Source organism: Lichenostomus cassidix, chromosome 20 (genome assembly GCF_008360975.1).
Source record: "Lichenostomus cassidix isolate B80296 chromosome 20, HeHo_3.0, whole genome shotgun sequence".
Classification (NCBI taxonomy): Eukaryota; Metazoa; Chordata; class Aves; order Passeriformes; family Meliphagidae; genus Lichenostomus; species Lichenostomus cassidix.
The window spans coordinates 6,471,517-6,486,066 of record NC_139500.1 but is presented as its reverse complement, the minus strand read 5'-3'; the positions used below and the strand labels follow the sequence as shown (position 1 = coordinate 6,486,066).

The window sequence follows — 14,550 nt, the reverse complement described above, 5'->3', positions numbered from 1 at the left end:
TGTCTTCGAGCATGGTCTTGCCCTTTGACTCTGACTGGGAAGAGTGGGTCTGATAGCAGAAACCTTTGGACTTATCAGGCTCCCACCACTCTGGGAAGGTGCCTGCCAGTGGTGGCTGCACCAAGCTGGGCTACAGCCTCTTGCCAAAACGGATGAGAAGTGCATCTTCTAACGCCAGAGCAGAAACGGTTGGTCTGGAAGCAAAAGCATTTTTCTTTGGGTTTGTAACAAACTCTTGTGCTTTCTCTGGAATAGCTGATGAAAGGGTGTAGATCACAGATGTCCTGTGGAATTGTAGTTTCCCAAAGGTGAGTGAGGGGTGTTGGGTAGTTGAGAGACTCTTGCTCAGGGATTTTGTGCCATTGCAGGCATCCTTCAGGTGAGTGGGCTCAGAGAGAATGGAAGAGTTTGGGAAGGGGAATGGAGATGATGTTCGAAGGAGAGGGTAGATGTGGCAAGGGAACCTGGCTGGACAGGGATTCAAGACTGAGGTAGAAACTGCAGGATAAAAACAAGTTTAAAAGTAGTTTTCAAATTGTGCTGTCCTTCGTCCTCTTGTGCTCACATGGGGGCTGCATCCTGCTTTTCTGGGCAGGGAATATGGCATTCTGGTTCCTGCTGTAGTGATGTGCTGGGGAAAGCTGGGTGCCTGTGGTGCATAAATCCCTCTGCCCAGTGATGCTGTCATGTTGGTGGCTGCAGAATTAGGATGGGAAAAGGAAGTGGGAATTGTAGTGGTGTGGCTTTTCCTGCTGGAGAGATTCCTGACTTGTGTTAGGAGCGTTTCCCTTGAGCCAGATGACATGGGTGCACCACTGATGGGATGCTCATGCTTCCCCTGTGTCTTGCTTAGGTGACAGCACATCTTGTGAGGATTTGTTGGGATGTGGAAGCCCCAGGGAAGAGGCCCTGTGCTGGACCCTGTGCCACCTCACAGCACCAGGCTCCTTCAGCCACCTGCTGCTACCTGCAGCTTCCCTTTCCCTTGGGCTGCATTTCTTAGCTTGGGTATTGTTTTTTCTTAGGTAAGGGGGATGATCAATCTTAGAGCTTTTTAATGTTTGTAGATGTCTTGGTGGTTTTTAAATGGATTATGGCACCCATGAATTTTAGCTAGATATAGAGCTCAATAAACAAGTTATATGGGTCCTGTCCCAGTGGAATGCTGCAGCGTGCTGTGGGTCCCACTTCCTGGGGAGGAGTGTTCTTGCCAAGCTGAGCAGAGCTGGATTATTCACCATTTGTTCTATTTCTTACTCAATCACCCAAGTTCAGCTCCTCAGCGGAGCCTTGTTGCTGTCAGTTTCCCAAAAATCGATAGAAATTGAGTCAGGACAATTTCTGTGCCTGGGCTGGGGGTGAAGTACAAAATGCAGAGGGCAAGGAGGAGAGGGCTTTGGTTGGAAACAAGGGGACACTCCTCGTGTTGATATTTTGGGGGTCTCACCCTGGACAGTCCCTTTTACCATAGACTGGTGCAACTGTGAGTGTTCACCCACTGCCGTCTGTGAATCCAGAGTGAAACAATCACCCCAACGCCTACAGAAATCGAAAGTGCCGGGGTTTGGAGCACAACGTGCAGCCCCGGGATAGGAACACGCGTGGGTTGGGATCCCCGGGTGGGTGCGAGCAGAACGTGCTCCCCGGGACCTCTCGCACCCTGCCCGGCTGCCCCCGGGAGCAGGACCCGCTCCTCTCGGCGCTCCGCCGGTGGCCGGGGGGGCCGGGGCAGCCTCCCCCGCGGGGGCCGGGGCTGGGCCGGCGGCGGTGCCGTGTCCCGTCCCCTCCCACCGTGGAGCCAAGTTCAAACCGCGGGCCCCGGCGCAGCGGGACGGAGCCGGACCGGGCTCCCCGGGGCCACCGCAGGGGCCGCGCCCGCGGGGCTCCATGGTGAGTGCGCCCGACACCCCGGGACCCCCTTCCCCTTCTCCGGGACACCCCTCCCCTGACCCCAGCGACGGGCTGGAGCCTGCCCGACCACCCGGACGGGGTCGGGTGGGACTTGCAGCAGCCGGGATGGGGTTGAGACCTGTTGGGAGGTGACTGGTTCTCCTGGAATGAGGCTTGGACCCACCGGGAGAGGGGCTGGTCTGTCCGGGACTGGTCGGGATAGGGCCAGACCAGCTGGGAAAGGGCTTGGAGCAGTTGGAATGAGGCTGGGCTGGATCCAAGTGGGGCTTGGATCCTGACATCCCAGGGATGGAGCTGGGAGTCCGTGGGGAAGGGGCTCTGCTCTAGCCGGGGAGGCTGGTCCAGCTGGGATCAGGCTGTTGTGTCTGGGATGAGGCTTAGACCTGGCTGGGATGGGGCTTGGAATGTGGCTGGTCCTGAGGGAGAGAAGTAGGGTCTGTCCCTGCCTTGGGGCTCTGGGTGGTGGCAGGGTCCCTTTGGGTAGGAGGGTGTTGGGAACAGGGTCCATCTGGCTGGAAGGACTTGGTGACCCCGGAGGGGTTCCCAGGCTGGCAGCAGGAATGGCCCCTGGCTGCTTCTCTGGCTGTCACTGGCAGCAGTGCCACCAGGAGCTGCTCTATCAACAATGGTGATTTCCCTTATCTCCTCGTATTTGCTGGAGGATTAGAGTGAGGATGAGATTAGCTGTGCCTGTCCTGCACTCGCACTTCCCCAGGCTGCTCCTTCACTGCCAGCTCTCCCCTAGGAAGGGACGTGCCACCTTGCTGTGGGCAAAGGGAGAAGGATTAACCCTAACTCATGTGCTGAACTTGTTCTCCATCCTGAAGAGGGAGAAGTCAGGAGCAGGATTTGCCACCTTGGTCTCTCCCTGCATCCCTTGCTTGTCACTACTGCTTCCCTGCTTTCCATGGTGGGGGTGGGAAGCACCCGATGAGCTCCTGCCCTGGCTGTTTCCTGGACAACTGCACTTCCTCCCGGGCTGAGTCGTGGCTTGGCTGTCTTGGAATGCTGGAAATGATGTGCTTTCTGCTGGAATTATGTCCCAGTTGTTCAATAAACCACTTCAGGGAAGTAATTCCCAGTTTCATGGCAAAATTGCGTGGCCTTGCCTTCCTGGCAGAGGAGGCTTCTGGAGGGTAACCCTTAGACTTTGGTCAGGGTGTCCCTATGGAAGCAATGCTCTCCTTTGATGTCCCTGGGGATTATACCCTCAGCTCTCTGCTGAATCACCTCAGGGGCAAGATCTCTCAGTGGTTTGCAGGGAGCAAAGCCAGCAGAACAAGGAGGCTCTTCCCTGCCCCTCCCAGCTCTCAGCATAGCTCTACTGGAAGCTGTGTGGTGAGTAAGGAAGCTGAAGAGCCCAGTGGGATTTCTACTGGTTATTCATGGGTTTGCTCATCTCCTTGCATGTGCCTTTGCTCTGAGGTGATGGCTGTGTCCATGTTCCCAGAATTGTGCTGTGCTGTATTTTGCCTCATGTTAAGCCTCCATCACTCCTGCTGAGCTGCAGAAGGGTGGGAAAAGGTTTCCTTACCCTTTTGGAGCCAGGTCAGCCTGGCATCGAGTAGGGAGCAGAGAGAAGGTGCAGATTTTACAAACAAACCCCCGAGGTTCCTGCCAAAGGGAAGGACAGATGGAGTCTGCCTGGGCTTGGAATTCAGTGAGGGAAATCCTTCTGGCTTCTTGGAGCAGAACAGCAGGTGCAGAGGTGGTGGGAAAGGCAGTGACCCCCGAGCTGAGGTGGGGAGCAGCAGGCGCTGGCTGCAGACAGAGCTGCAGCCCCTTCCTCCTCGCTCCTGCTTTGGCTGCGGCGCAGGAGTTGCATAGTTGGAAGGAGCTGAGCTGCTTTCTGCCTGCCCAGACCTGACACCTGCGGCACAGGGGTTGTCTGGGAGGGGGTTGTGTTTGGGGGGACTTTTCCTGATATTGTGAAATGATAAAAATGCCAGGGTGGGGCCTCAGTGCTGTGCCATCGCTCAGTGATGCGGAGACGTGTCGAGCTGTGGGGCTCCTTTCCTGACACAAGTTTTGAGCTCCCCATCCTCACTCTGCTGCTGCTGGGCTGCTCAAATATCCTTAGTCCTGGTCACTTGAGCTTGTGCTGGCTTTTCTTCAAAGCCCTGGGACTCATCCCTCCCTCAGAGGGTCCATCCACCCCCTCCCTGTGCCCCTCTGCCAGCTCAGGTGTCAGTACTTGGGGTTCCCCCCTCTGCAGGGGCCTGCATGGGGATGTTGGAAAGGTTTGGAGCCAGGGTTTGGAGCAGCTGGGATGTGCTGGTGAGAGCAGATGCTTGTGCTGCTTCTGTCTGGCTTGTGGTGAGGGCACCTGAGCCTGGGATGAGCATGAGCTGCAGGGAAGCTGGAAAAATGCTGTATTAGTTCCATCCATGCAGCAGAGGTGTGGGAGCACCCTTCTGAGGGTGTTTGGATACATTTGGGCTGCGGTGTGGATATTGCTGGTGGGGACCAGGCAGCTCCTGCCTTCAGCTCCTCTCCAAGGAGCATGGCATGTCCCTTTCTGTTCCCCTTGGGCTTTCGTGCTTGAGGTTCTGGCCTTGAAATGCCACAAAGTGGGGATCTACTGGAACCCTGTTGGGGCAGAGAGCTCAGGGGTGAGCCCCACAGACTGACACAGGTCCCTGGCACCAGGGAGAGCTCTGTGTGTGCCATGGGCAGCATGGCTGGGCTGAAGCTGGAGCAGTTTCCCAAGGGCTTTGCTCCAAGGGGAGATGGTTCATCTGGGAGGATGTTCTTTGGGAGAGGAGACAGTTGAGGCTCAGGTACAGGTCTGATGGAGCTTCTGACTAGGGGCTGAGGGCAGAGCCCAGAACATTCCTTAATCCCCAGCTGACTCTGAGCCCTTCCCTGGCAGATTTTCCCCCGGGTGCTCTCCTGTGCTGTTCTGCTGCTCCTGCTCGTGGCCGTGCTGAGCAGAGGCAGGAGGTGCAGCATCGCCAAAATCCTCCGGCAGTACCGCGCTGTCATCTTCCATGAGATCCAGAACCTGGTGAGCTGAGGCTGGGATCTGGCTCTGGGAATGCTGCTGGGCTGGATACAGCCCTGCTGTGGGATATGGGGATAGATGAGCTTGGAAGCTTAATAAGGAGCTGGCTGCTTTGCCAGCAGTGTTGGGGAGGGGGTTGTGTTTAAACAAGGGATTCTTGCTGCAAGTGGGAGGCACATCCTGCGAGGTGCTGAATCTTCTTGCTTTATTTCACCAGAAAAACCTGACTGGGTCTGTGTACAGGAGTGGGAGGGCTGGGCCTGCTTGTCGATCAGACAAGGTGAGCACTGAGGGACCCAGGGCTTGGGTGACACATGGGCTGAGCCCCCAGGGAGCCATGGAGCCTCCCTCCCTCCCTGCCTTGGCTCTGTGCTTCTCTCCTCTGCAGGACCAGAAGATCCTGCTGTCCATCTACAACATCAGCATGTCCCTGCGGGAGGTGGGGGTTGGCAGCCTGCAGGGCCCCGAGGAGCTGGCAGTCTGGAGGGTGGCCAGGAACACCGACTCTGTGCTCCGGGAGAACTGCAGGAAAATCACCAAGGTAGGAAGCCCTCTGCTTCCCAGCCACCCCAAACCCAGTGACTCCCAGTTCCCAGGGCTGTGGGCAGAGCTGTGCATGGTGTCCTGGCTGCCTGTTAGGAGTCTCCAGGCTCAGCCTGCAGATTCTGGGAGCTGGGGAATGCTGATGGCACATCCATTGTGGTGAGCTTCAGATTAAACAGGGAGGGAAGTTCAGTTGTGGCAGCAAGGGACAGGATGGGGGGGTTTACCACCAGCTCTCTGCTTGCTTTTTCCACCTGTGCCATGGTGCCATGGCTGATGGGAGCGCAGGGCCTTGTCCCGGTGGGATGCTCTCTCTGTGGGTGCATTTACCCACTCCTGCTCTTGCTCCTGGGTTTTCTCCCAAAAGGGCCTGTCTGGATTTCTCTGGCATCCCCGGGGTTCTGCTGGGGAAACCCCACCCAGCAGGATCCTTATGGCAGCACCAGCAATTCATTAACCAGCAGGGAAACCCCAGGCAGTGAAGTGCCACCTCCCAGCTCTGCCTGGCCTTGGCAGGGTGCTGAGACTGTTCTCCCTGCCACTGCTGGGGACATTGGCTGGGGACAACTCTGCCAGGGATCTGCTGGTGTGGGATGGAGCTGCTGCTGCTCTGGAGACCTGGCCTGGTGCCTGTGGATGCTGTGGAGTGCACACTGCCAGCTCAGGCAGGGACAGCCACCCTCGGGGACTCCTGGGGACCTGACACCATGTCCTTGCCATGGCCGTAGGCAGTTTGGCCACCTCAGCCTTGCAGAGCCTGCGTGGGGTGGCTTTTGTCCCCTGACTAACATCCCTGTGATGCGGGGGGGATTTCTCTCTCTCCCTCCCTCGGCACAGGGAGCTCAGAGCCCACCGCACACCATCCCGGCACAGCCCCGGCGCGGGGCACCCGGCCGCAGGAGGAAGCAGCTGCGGGAGATCGGCAGGAAGGCGGAGAGGCTGGCGACCTGCTGGGAGAAGCTGAATGCCCTGCACGCACCCCGCCTGGCCCCCTGGGACTCGTAGGACGCCCTCGCCGCACGCCGGGGGGATGTGCTGCTCTGGCACTAGGGCTGCCGGCGGCTTGTTTGGGAACCTGCGACAAACTCAGCCCTGGGGGTTGCTGCCAGCAGATGCCTGAGCTGAATTCATCCTCCTGCTCCAAGCGATGCCCAGGGACTAAATCCACCGCCTGAGGTTGGTTTGCTGTGGGATGGCTGTGGCAGAAACCTGGAACACCAGAAACTGTGGGAAGAAGAAAGGGAAGAACTGAAAATGGAAGGTGAGGTGTGGATTCTGCCTTGCTCCTGGCCTGGCAGCACCTGCTGCTCTCTTGGGGACAACGGGTGTGTTTTGGGGCAGAAAGAGGACGTGTGGGGCCATGGCCCTGGAGGCTCTGCTGAAGTGGGACCACAGTGCATCTGCAAGGCTCTGAGGGTGTTTGGGCTGTGGACAGGGCCAGGCATCCCTGAGGCACTGCTGGGATGTGCAGAGCAGCTGGGCACCCACGGTGCATCGCTGGGCACCTGGGGAGGCCTGGGGAGCTCCGATATCCAAAAACCCCAGGCAGGTGCAGGGGCTCGAGGCCAAGGCACAGCCTCTGTGATGGGCAGCACTGCGGAGGGACCTGGCTGCTTGGCACTGTGGGTGCCCCAGCAGGGAGGCAATGGTAGGGTGTGCGGTGAGGTGAAAGGCATCTTCCCTGTCACTGTGCTCTGCCAGCACTCTGTCTGTGGTCTCCACTGCCCTGCTGGGTGGCAAACAGCCTCTGGGAAGCCAGAAATAAAACCTTTCCTTCCCTGGAAGCACTTTGGGTGATCAGGGGGCTCTTGTGCTGTGGATGGAGCTGGCACAGTGAAGGGGCTGGGCATGATGCTGGGCCCATGGAAGGCCAGGCAGGAGCCCACAGCAGTGGGGGCACAGTGGCATCCTGCCTCTGCTCAGTCTGTCTGCATCCCTGGCGTGAGGGCGATGGAAGACAGGAGCTGCTTTCCTGGAAGGACATTTTCTCTGGAGCAAGAGCCGGGAGGGCCTGCAGTGTGCCCCTGCCTCAGTTTCCCCAGCCTGTCTCCACCCGTGTGGGTGCTGTCCCAGCCCGAGAGGGGATGGCTGGGAGGACACAAGATGGCAGCAGTGGGCTGTGTGTGCCGAGCGGAGCCGAGCGCTGCCCCCGCCGCGTGTTCCCATGGCCACACCGGCATCGCCGCCCTTGTCCCCACGGAGCCTCGGCCACCGACCCCGGGCCGGACAGGGCTGTGGCCAGGGGGTCAGCGAGTGCTGCCGGTGAGTGGGACACCCACCCCTGTGCCCTGGAGGAGATGGGGACGGCTTTCCCTGGGGGTTTCTGTGGGGTTCAACCTGGGCAGGGTGGATTGAGGGAGGGGAGGGCAGGGAATGCTCAGGGGTCCTTGCCCACCCCCTGCCTCTGGGAATTGGACTGGAAGGAGCTGCATAGCCAGGGGAGGATGGGAGAGAGCCCTCCCTGCCTTGGGCACGTCGGAGTCCCCGGGGTGTAGCAGGGTGCAGGCAGGACCCCTTGATGTGATGGGGCAGGACAGGGACCCTGGTCTGGGGGTGAGAGCAGGGGATGCAGCCTGGGAACGCTGCTCTTGTGGGGTCCCTGGAAGATGCTGTCTGCCTGGAACGGGGCAGGCTGGCACCAGGGGCCGTCCAGAGCCCCACAGTGGTGGCTCTATATGCCCCATAATGCCGGGGCTCCTTCCTCTCCATCCTCCTCCTCGGTGTGCACAGCTCTTTCTGCTGCCTCCACAGGAGATTTTGCACTGGTTTAATTTGTAGGTTTTTTTCTTATTCCTCCTCCCTTATCTCAACCACCATCACTCCAGAGCCCGCTAGCATCCCAAAATAGCCGTATTGATGCTTGATAGCCCATGGATGAGGCTGGGGGCCACAGCAGGACCTGAGAGCTCATGCACCAACAGGATCGGGAGGGTGGCTTGGGACAGGGTGATTCACAGCCTTTTCCTTTATCAAGGCAGGAGCAAAGTCCCCCCTTCCGTGACCTGTCAGCACCTTCCCAGATAAACCAGAGTAAAAACCACCTCCTTTTACTACCCTCCCCTCACAGGCAGCTGCTGCCGAGCTGGGAACCTGGTGCAGCAGCAGGAATGAGTGCATGGAAAGGAAGGAAAGAGTGAAGGAAGAAGCAACAGGGAGGGAGGGAGGGAGGGGGAAAAACGAGGTCGAAGTGATGGTGGAATCACAGCAAAAACAGCCGGAAAAAGGAAACAGGCCCTGAAAAGTCAAATAAAAATAGCAGCGAGGCGAACCCAAGTGTGCAGCACATGGGAGTGAGCGCATTTCCTTCGAGGGCAGCACTGCATGCTCCCGGCTGCTCCGGGGGGCTGCTCTGATGTGGCTCCAGCTGCTGCCATGGCCCCCCCAGTCCCCCTGTGCTGTGCCAGCCACTTGGCAGCAGCTCAGCTCCCAGCCAGCCCCTGCCTCGCCCGGGGTCCCTGTGTGCCCCTGTGCAAGCCCCTCCGCCCTGGGCCTGCAGGGATGTGGCAAAGGCTGCACCAGGGTGTTAGAGCTGAGGGGATGCAGGGTTTGGGGGCTCCTGGCCGTGCCCAGATCCCTGCCTTGTGCCCTGTGTCGCCGGCGTCGCTTTGCCAGATGCATCCGAGCGCTCCGGAGCAGCACAATCTCGGCTTCCTCCCCTCCCTGCCTGTTTTGCAATCACAGCAGGGTCCTGCTGGGAGATGGGGGGTGGTGGAGGGGCTGCGGGGACAGCGATGGGGATGAGGATGGGGGCTGGTGCTCCTTGCCAGGACCAGTGGGCTCCATCCCAACGCTGCTTTGGGCTGAACTAAGAGGCAACAGCAGAGCCAAGCGTGCAGGGCTGCGTTCTGGGGACAGTGTCGGAGGATCAGAGTGGGGTGCTGTGCCTGGGGCCTCTATAGGGCTGCAATGCCCAGGTGCTGCACCGCGGGTCCACACCACTGCACTGTGCCCTGGGACTGTGCATGGAGAGCCATGCTGAGGGACAGGGGCTGCTGTGGTTCCACAAAGGCACATTTCACCCCTCCTCACCACCACTGTCCCACTGAAATGCTGTAGTCCCCGAGCCATCACCATCTGGGGGTGCCAGCAGTCCCCCTTGGCTCTGGAGGACCCTTGCCAGCATAAGCCCCCTGCTTCAATCCCCACTCCCTTTGCAGCAGGGCTGGGGGCTGAAGCCCTGGCAGCCCTGGCACACGCAGGCTGTGTCTGATGGAGCAGAGCAGCGTTTTGTTCTCTCCCATCTCCCCGCAGCTTCGTGAAGCTGCTGAAAGCCCAGATTTACAGTGTGATAAACGCTGGAGGCTCTGCAAAATATCTGACTGCTCCATCCTTCGGAGGAGCGGGGAGCACTGGGCAGCACACCCAGAGGCAGAACAGCCGGTGCCAGGGAAGAGGGATAGCTGGGACTGGGACTGATGGAGCTGTGCCACGACCCAGGTGGGTCCCAGCACCCCTGGCCACGGGTCACCGGGTGCCTGAGCCCTTCTGGGCAGTGGGAAAGGGCTGACCCCCCATCATTTCTTGGGCCCCTTGCTGGTTTTGGAGCATCTGCCGACCAGATTGTGCCGCGGCGTGCCGGGGTGCCCGTGCCAGGACATGCCAGCCGGGAGGCGGGGTGTGCCCAGGCCCGGCTCCGGGTGTGCTCCCTCCCTGCGCCCTCATCTCTCGCTCCCCTACTGGGTGCCGCGGGCTGCTCAGCGGGAGCCTGCGTCCTCATCCTCGCTGGGAAGGGCTGGGAGATGCTGGAAAGCGGCTCTGCCTGCTCCGCTGTCTCCGACAGCAAGAGGTTCGCAGCCTCGGGGCTGTGCCTGCATGTGGGTGTGAGTGAGTGCTGGGATCACATGGATGTGTCCGTGCATGTGTGTCCGTGCATCACATGCATGTGTGTAGCTGTGTGCATGTCCGTGTGTGTCTGGGCACATGCACGCGGTGCTGTGAGTGTGTGCAGGGCTGTGCACACGCGTGGGTGCGATCACAGGTGGGTCCACGCCTGTGCGTGTGGCTCCTCTCCACGGCCGCTTCCTGACGCGGTGGCCGCAGCCGCTGGTGCCGCTGACCCCATGTCCCCTCTCCCCGTGCCGGAGCTGGCATCGCAGCCAGCAGGCCCGACACGGGGGCAGTCAGCGGGACCGGGATGCCGGGCTCAGCGGGAGCGCCGGCTCGCACGGAGGCTGCACGCTGCCGCTCCGGCCCGATGGTATCGCGGCTCCCCGGGCGGCTCTCGGCTCCGGCGGCTCTCGGCACGCAGCGGGAGCCGGGCAGTGCTGAGGAGCCCGGCCGGCCCCAGCTCCGACGGCTCCACGCTCTCGTGGGGCACATCCACACCGAGCTGCCAAGAGGCTGGGGGGCTGCTGGGGCTCGGCTGGGGACGGGGGGACCGAGCTGCCTCCCGCCCCCATGGCCCCTGGCCCCACTGCTCAGCCCGCAGCATCCTGCGCCGGGGCCCATTGTTCGGCCGCGCCGGGCTGCGGGGCAGGATTTCTTTGTCAGAGCTCGGCAATATTTTATTCTAACAATTAACCAAACACGCCCGGGCCCCCAAGCCTGTTTGTGATTATTGGAGGGCGAATTCCCCAGCCTCTCTCCCTCTTGGTGTTGGCTCCGCCTGGGGCTGCACCGGGTGGAAGGGATCCAACCCCTCTCCCACCCGCTCAGGGCTGGGGACCCCCAACCGCGCCGACAGCCCCCCACTCCTGAAGCCAGAGCTGGGGGGCTCGGTGGCCTCGACCCCCTCGGGAGCCCTCGAGCATCGCCCGCATTGTCTCGGCAGCAGCAGATCCGTGGGGGCGCAGGGGCAGCGGTGATTCATGGCAGGGGGGATGTGAATCACAGCCCTCGCTCTCCGGGCAGGATGCGGCCCCGCGCTCCCAGCTTGCCGCATGCCAGCCATGGACCGCAGGCTTTGTCCTCCGCAGGGTGGAAGCGGCTCGCTGCCCGTGGTGGGATGGGATGGGGCCGCTGCTCTTCCTGGGATGTTGGCGCAGCTTTCCCAGCTCCAGCTTCGGGGTGGGATGAGGGTGCTGTGGGCTGCGGGTGCCTCCTGCATCCTGGCTCTCTCCGAGGCTCCTCGCCGTGCTTGGGCTGCATCCTCATCGCTGCACCAGTGGTAAAAACAGCTGGCGCTTCCCTCTGCAAACTCTCCCGGAGAGTGAATTGCCCAGCGCAGGTTAGCAAATCCCTAAAAAGTGCTTTGCCTGGGTCCGTCTCCCTGCTGCTGCAGTTCCGCTCTCCGGGCAGTGGATATTGAGTTCCTGTCCTGTAGCCGTGGCCTGAGGCGCTGCCCGTTGTGGGCAGGGGAGTATGGAGCCGAGGGTCGGGGTGGGCACTGAGGGTGATGCTGCTCGCTGAGAATGAAGCCAATGCCCTGAAAAGCGGCCGTCTGGGCTCGCTGGGGGTTAGTAGCCATCCTGGGGGAGACACCCTGAGCAGGTCGTTTTTCTGGCTACTGCCGAGAATGAACGGATGCTGGGAGCCACTGGGAAACATCAGGGGGTTTGCAGCCGCAGGGTGGGAGGACGGAGAGGAGACCAGTGCTGCGGTGCTGACCCAGCTGTGCCGGCATCCTCTACAGCTGGAGCCAGGCATGGGGCAGGAGAGAGTTCAGGCAACCTCTCCTGCCTGCTGATCCTGTTGGTAACATTCTCTCGCTCTCCCTGCGGCTGCATTCACGCCAGCGCCTAAACCTGCTCCTTCAGAGCCAGGGCTCCTTCCTCAGCGCTGATGTCCGGCCCCGGGCTCTCAGCCCGATCCTGGATCTTAAAATACAGCGAGTCATCGAAGCAGAGCCGCTCGGGCGGCTGGGCCAGGCAGGGGAGCCGGAGGGCGGCACCGGTGAGCAGCCCGGCGAGCAGCGAGGCACCGACGGCCACCGCCAGCCCCGCTGCCTGGCTCAGCGCCTGCCCGCCCGCCCCGCGATCCCCCGACTGTCCCTCCACCATCTCGCTGACGTTACCCCCAATGGGGGACAGCTGAGAGGAGTGGAACCCGGAGGTGTCCTTGGATGCCACCAGGACGGCCACAGTGCTGGCTGCGGCGCCGAGGATGCCAGGCAAGCCGTGGAGGTTGTGGATGCCACACTGGTCGTGGAGTGTGAGCTTCTTCCCCAGGAGTGGGGTGAGGAATTTGAAGCCGAGAACACACAGCACTGCCGAGAGGCTGCCCAGGGCAAGAGCGGCCACCGGCGGCATGGCCATGTCGGCCACCGCGCCGATGGCCACCCCGCCGGCCAGGCTGCCGTTCTGCAGGTGGCCGAGGCTGAGCTTGCCGTCCCTCTCCAGCAGGCTGGAGGCCACCACAGTGGTTATGGCGCTGGCACTCATGGCCAGGAAGGTGTTCAGGATGGCACGGTGCTGGGCATCACCTGGCTGGCAGAGGACAGCCACGAAGCTGGGCCAGAAGACCCAGAGGATGAGCATCCCCACCAGGGACATGAGGTCAGAGCTGGGTGTTGGAGTCTCCTTAGGATGCAGCGGCTGCCTCGTTGCCCTGAACAGAGCCTTGGACACGCCGAGGCCGAAATAGCAGGAGAAGACATGGATCGTGATGGTGCCACCCACATCCAGAACGCCCAGACAGGTGACAATGACCCACTCGCTGGCCAGGTAGACAGGGATTTCACAGGTGGCCATGAGGAGCAGCTGGCAGGGGCTGGCCCTCCCCAGGATGGCCCCCACAGAGATGAGCACTGTCACGGCAGCGAACTCAGAGATGAGGATTTTGTGGAGGTCCAGGTGGACCTGGCCGTGGTGGAAGTGGTGGAGCAGGCCCTGCAGCACCAGCGCCCATTGCATGGAGAAGTTGAGCAGAAGGAAGTTGTGGGTGAGGGCACTGAACCCATAGTGGGGCAGAAAGGCCAGCAGGAGTCCCAGCCCCACCACCAACATCACCTGGATGTCCTGGAAGAAGGGGAAGGTGCTGTAGACCTGGTTGGCCACCAAGTTGGTATCCTCTGCCTGCGCCGAGGGCTCATCATAGGTGACGAAGAGGGTGAAGAAGAGGAGCAGAGCACCCTGGAAAAGCCCCAGGAAGAGGGGCAGGAGGCGACGGGGATAGGTGGAGGGTGACACAGCCATCCTGGAGTGGACAGGAGGGGATGGTGGTCAGTGGTCAGCAGGGCACTGGTGTGAGGTGACAGCCCAGCAGCACTTCTGGGGTGAGCTCTGCTTGCTCTGACATCGGGGGTTTTATGGCCACGGTTAATTTTTAACCAAATATCTAAGTTTATGTGCCAGAAGAGGAGGGGTTTGCCCCTCCCTTCTTTAAACACAATGCTCATAAAACAGCCACATGTTCTTGTTTGGCCGCCATAAAAGTGGACATGAGAGGCATTAGGATTTTGAAGGCAAACAAGAAAAACCTGTGGTGGGGCAGATGAGGGACAAGGAGTTCAGTGAGGAGCTGGCCAGGAATGGTGGTACCATGGCACTCATTCCCATTTAACTTATCCCAGTCCAGGAGTGGGGACCTCTCTGCTGCAACCTTGAAGTGGTGCTGGCAGATCAGACAACCCAAGCTCCTGGTCTGGCTCTGGCACTGCCAGCACCCCATTCTGTGGGATGATGCACATTTTCCTCATCCACCTCTTGGATTTTGTGAAGCGCCATAAAGCTCCGAAGTCAGGGCTGAAAAGACCATTTTCTCACAGGTTTGCATTGGCTTAAATGGCTGGAAATTCATTAACAATTAGCGCGCGAGAAAAACAAAGCCCAGAGCAGCCAAGCAGCTACCCCGAAGTTTCTGGGTTGCTGCTTAATGTGACATTTTGCCAGTGAATGTCTGGAAAAAAAAATTAAAAGAAAAATATATGAGAACCACAAGAACAAAAGGCAGAAGGGTTGGTAAATATTTGTTCCAGAGAGGAGATATTTTTGTGCTGTCCCTGATCTCAACACCCCTGCCGCGGGCGCTGGCTCCGCGCCGCTCTTCGTCATTGTTACTGGAGGATGAGGCAGGCGAGGGCGCAAAATGGGAAACAATTGTTGAATAATCTGCGCGAGACTCCTCTGCCAAACCCTCCCCGGCCATTTTTCAACCCAAAGATGCTGGAAATGGGGGTAACAGAGAGGAGGAGGTGGTGCTTTGAAGGCAGTGCC

The 14,550-nt window shown here is 60.2% G+C and overlaps 1 protein-coding gene and 1 pseudogene across 1 annotated transcript; one reads left to right on the top strand and one right to left on the bottom strand.

Annotated features, from left to right (window-relative positions):
• The first annotated feature begins 11 nt into the window (after positions 1–11).
• On the top strand, positions 12–7,242 carry C20H20orf204 (chromosome 20 C20orf204 homolog). Its single transcript, XM_085079619.1, is given in 7 exon segments — positions 12–43; positions 1,546–1,855; positions 1,858–1,890; positions 4,784–4,918; positions 5,133–5,195; positions 5,304–5,456; positions 6,296–7,242. Coding segments are annotated over 7 exon segments (894 nt in total). The 3' UTR covers positions 6,464–7,242.
• Positions 7,243–10,942: 3,700 nt separating this feature from the next.
• On the bottom strand, positions 10,943–13,651 carry LOC146428638 (ammonium transporter Rh type B pseudogene; annotated as a pseudogene).
• Between the last annotated feature and the right edge of the window lie 899 nt (positions 13,652–14,550).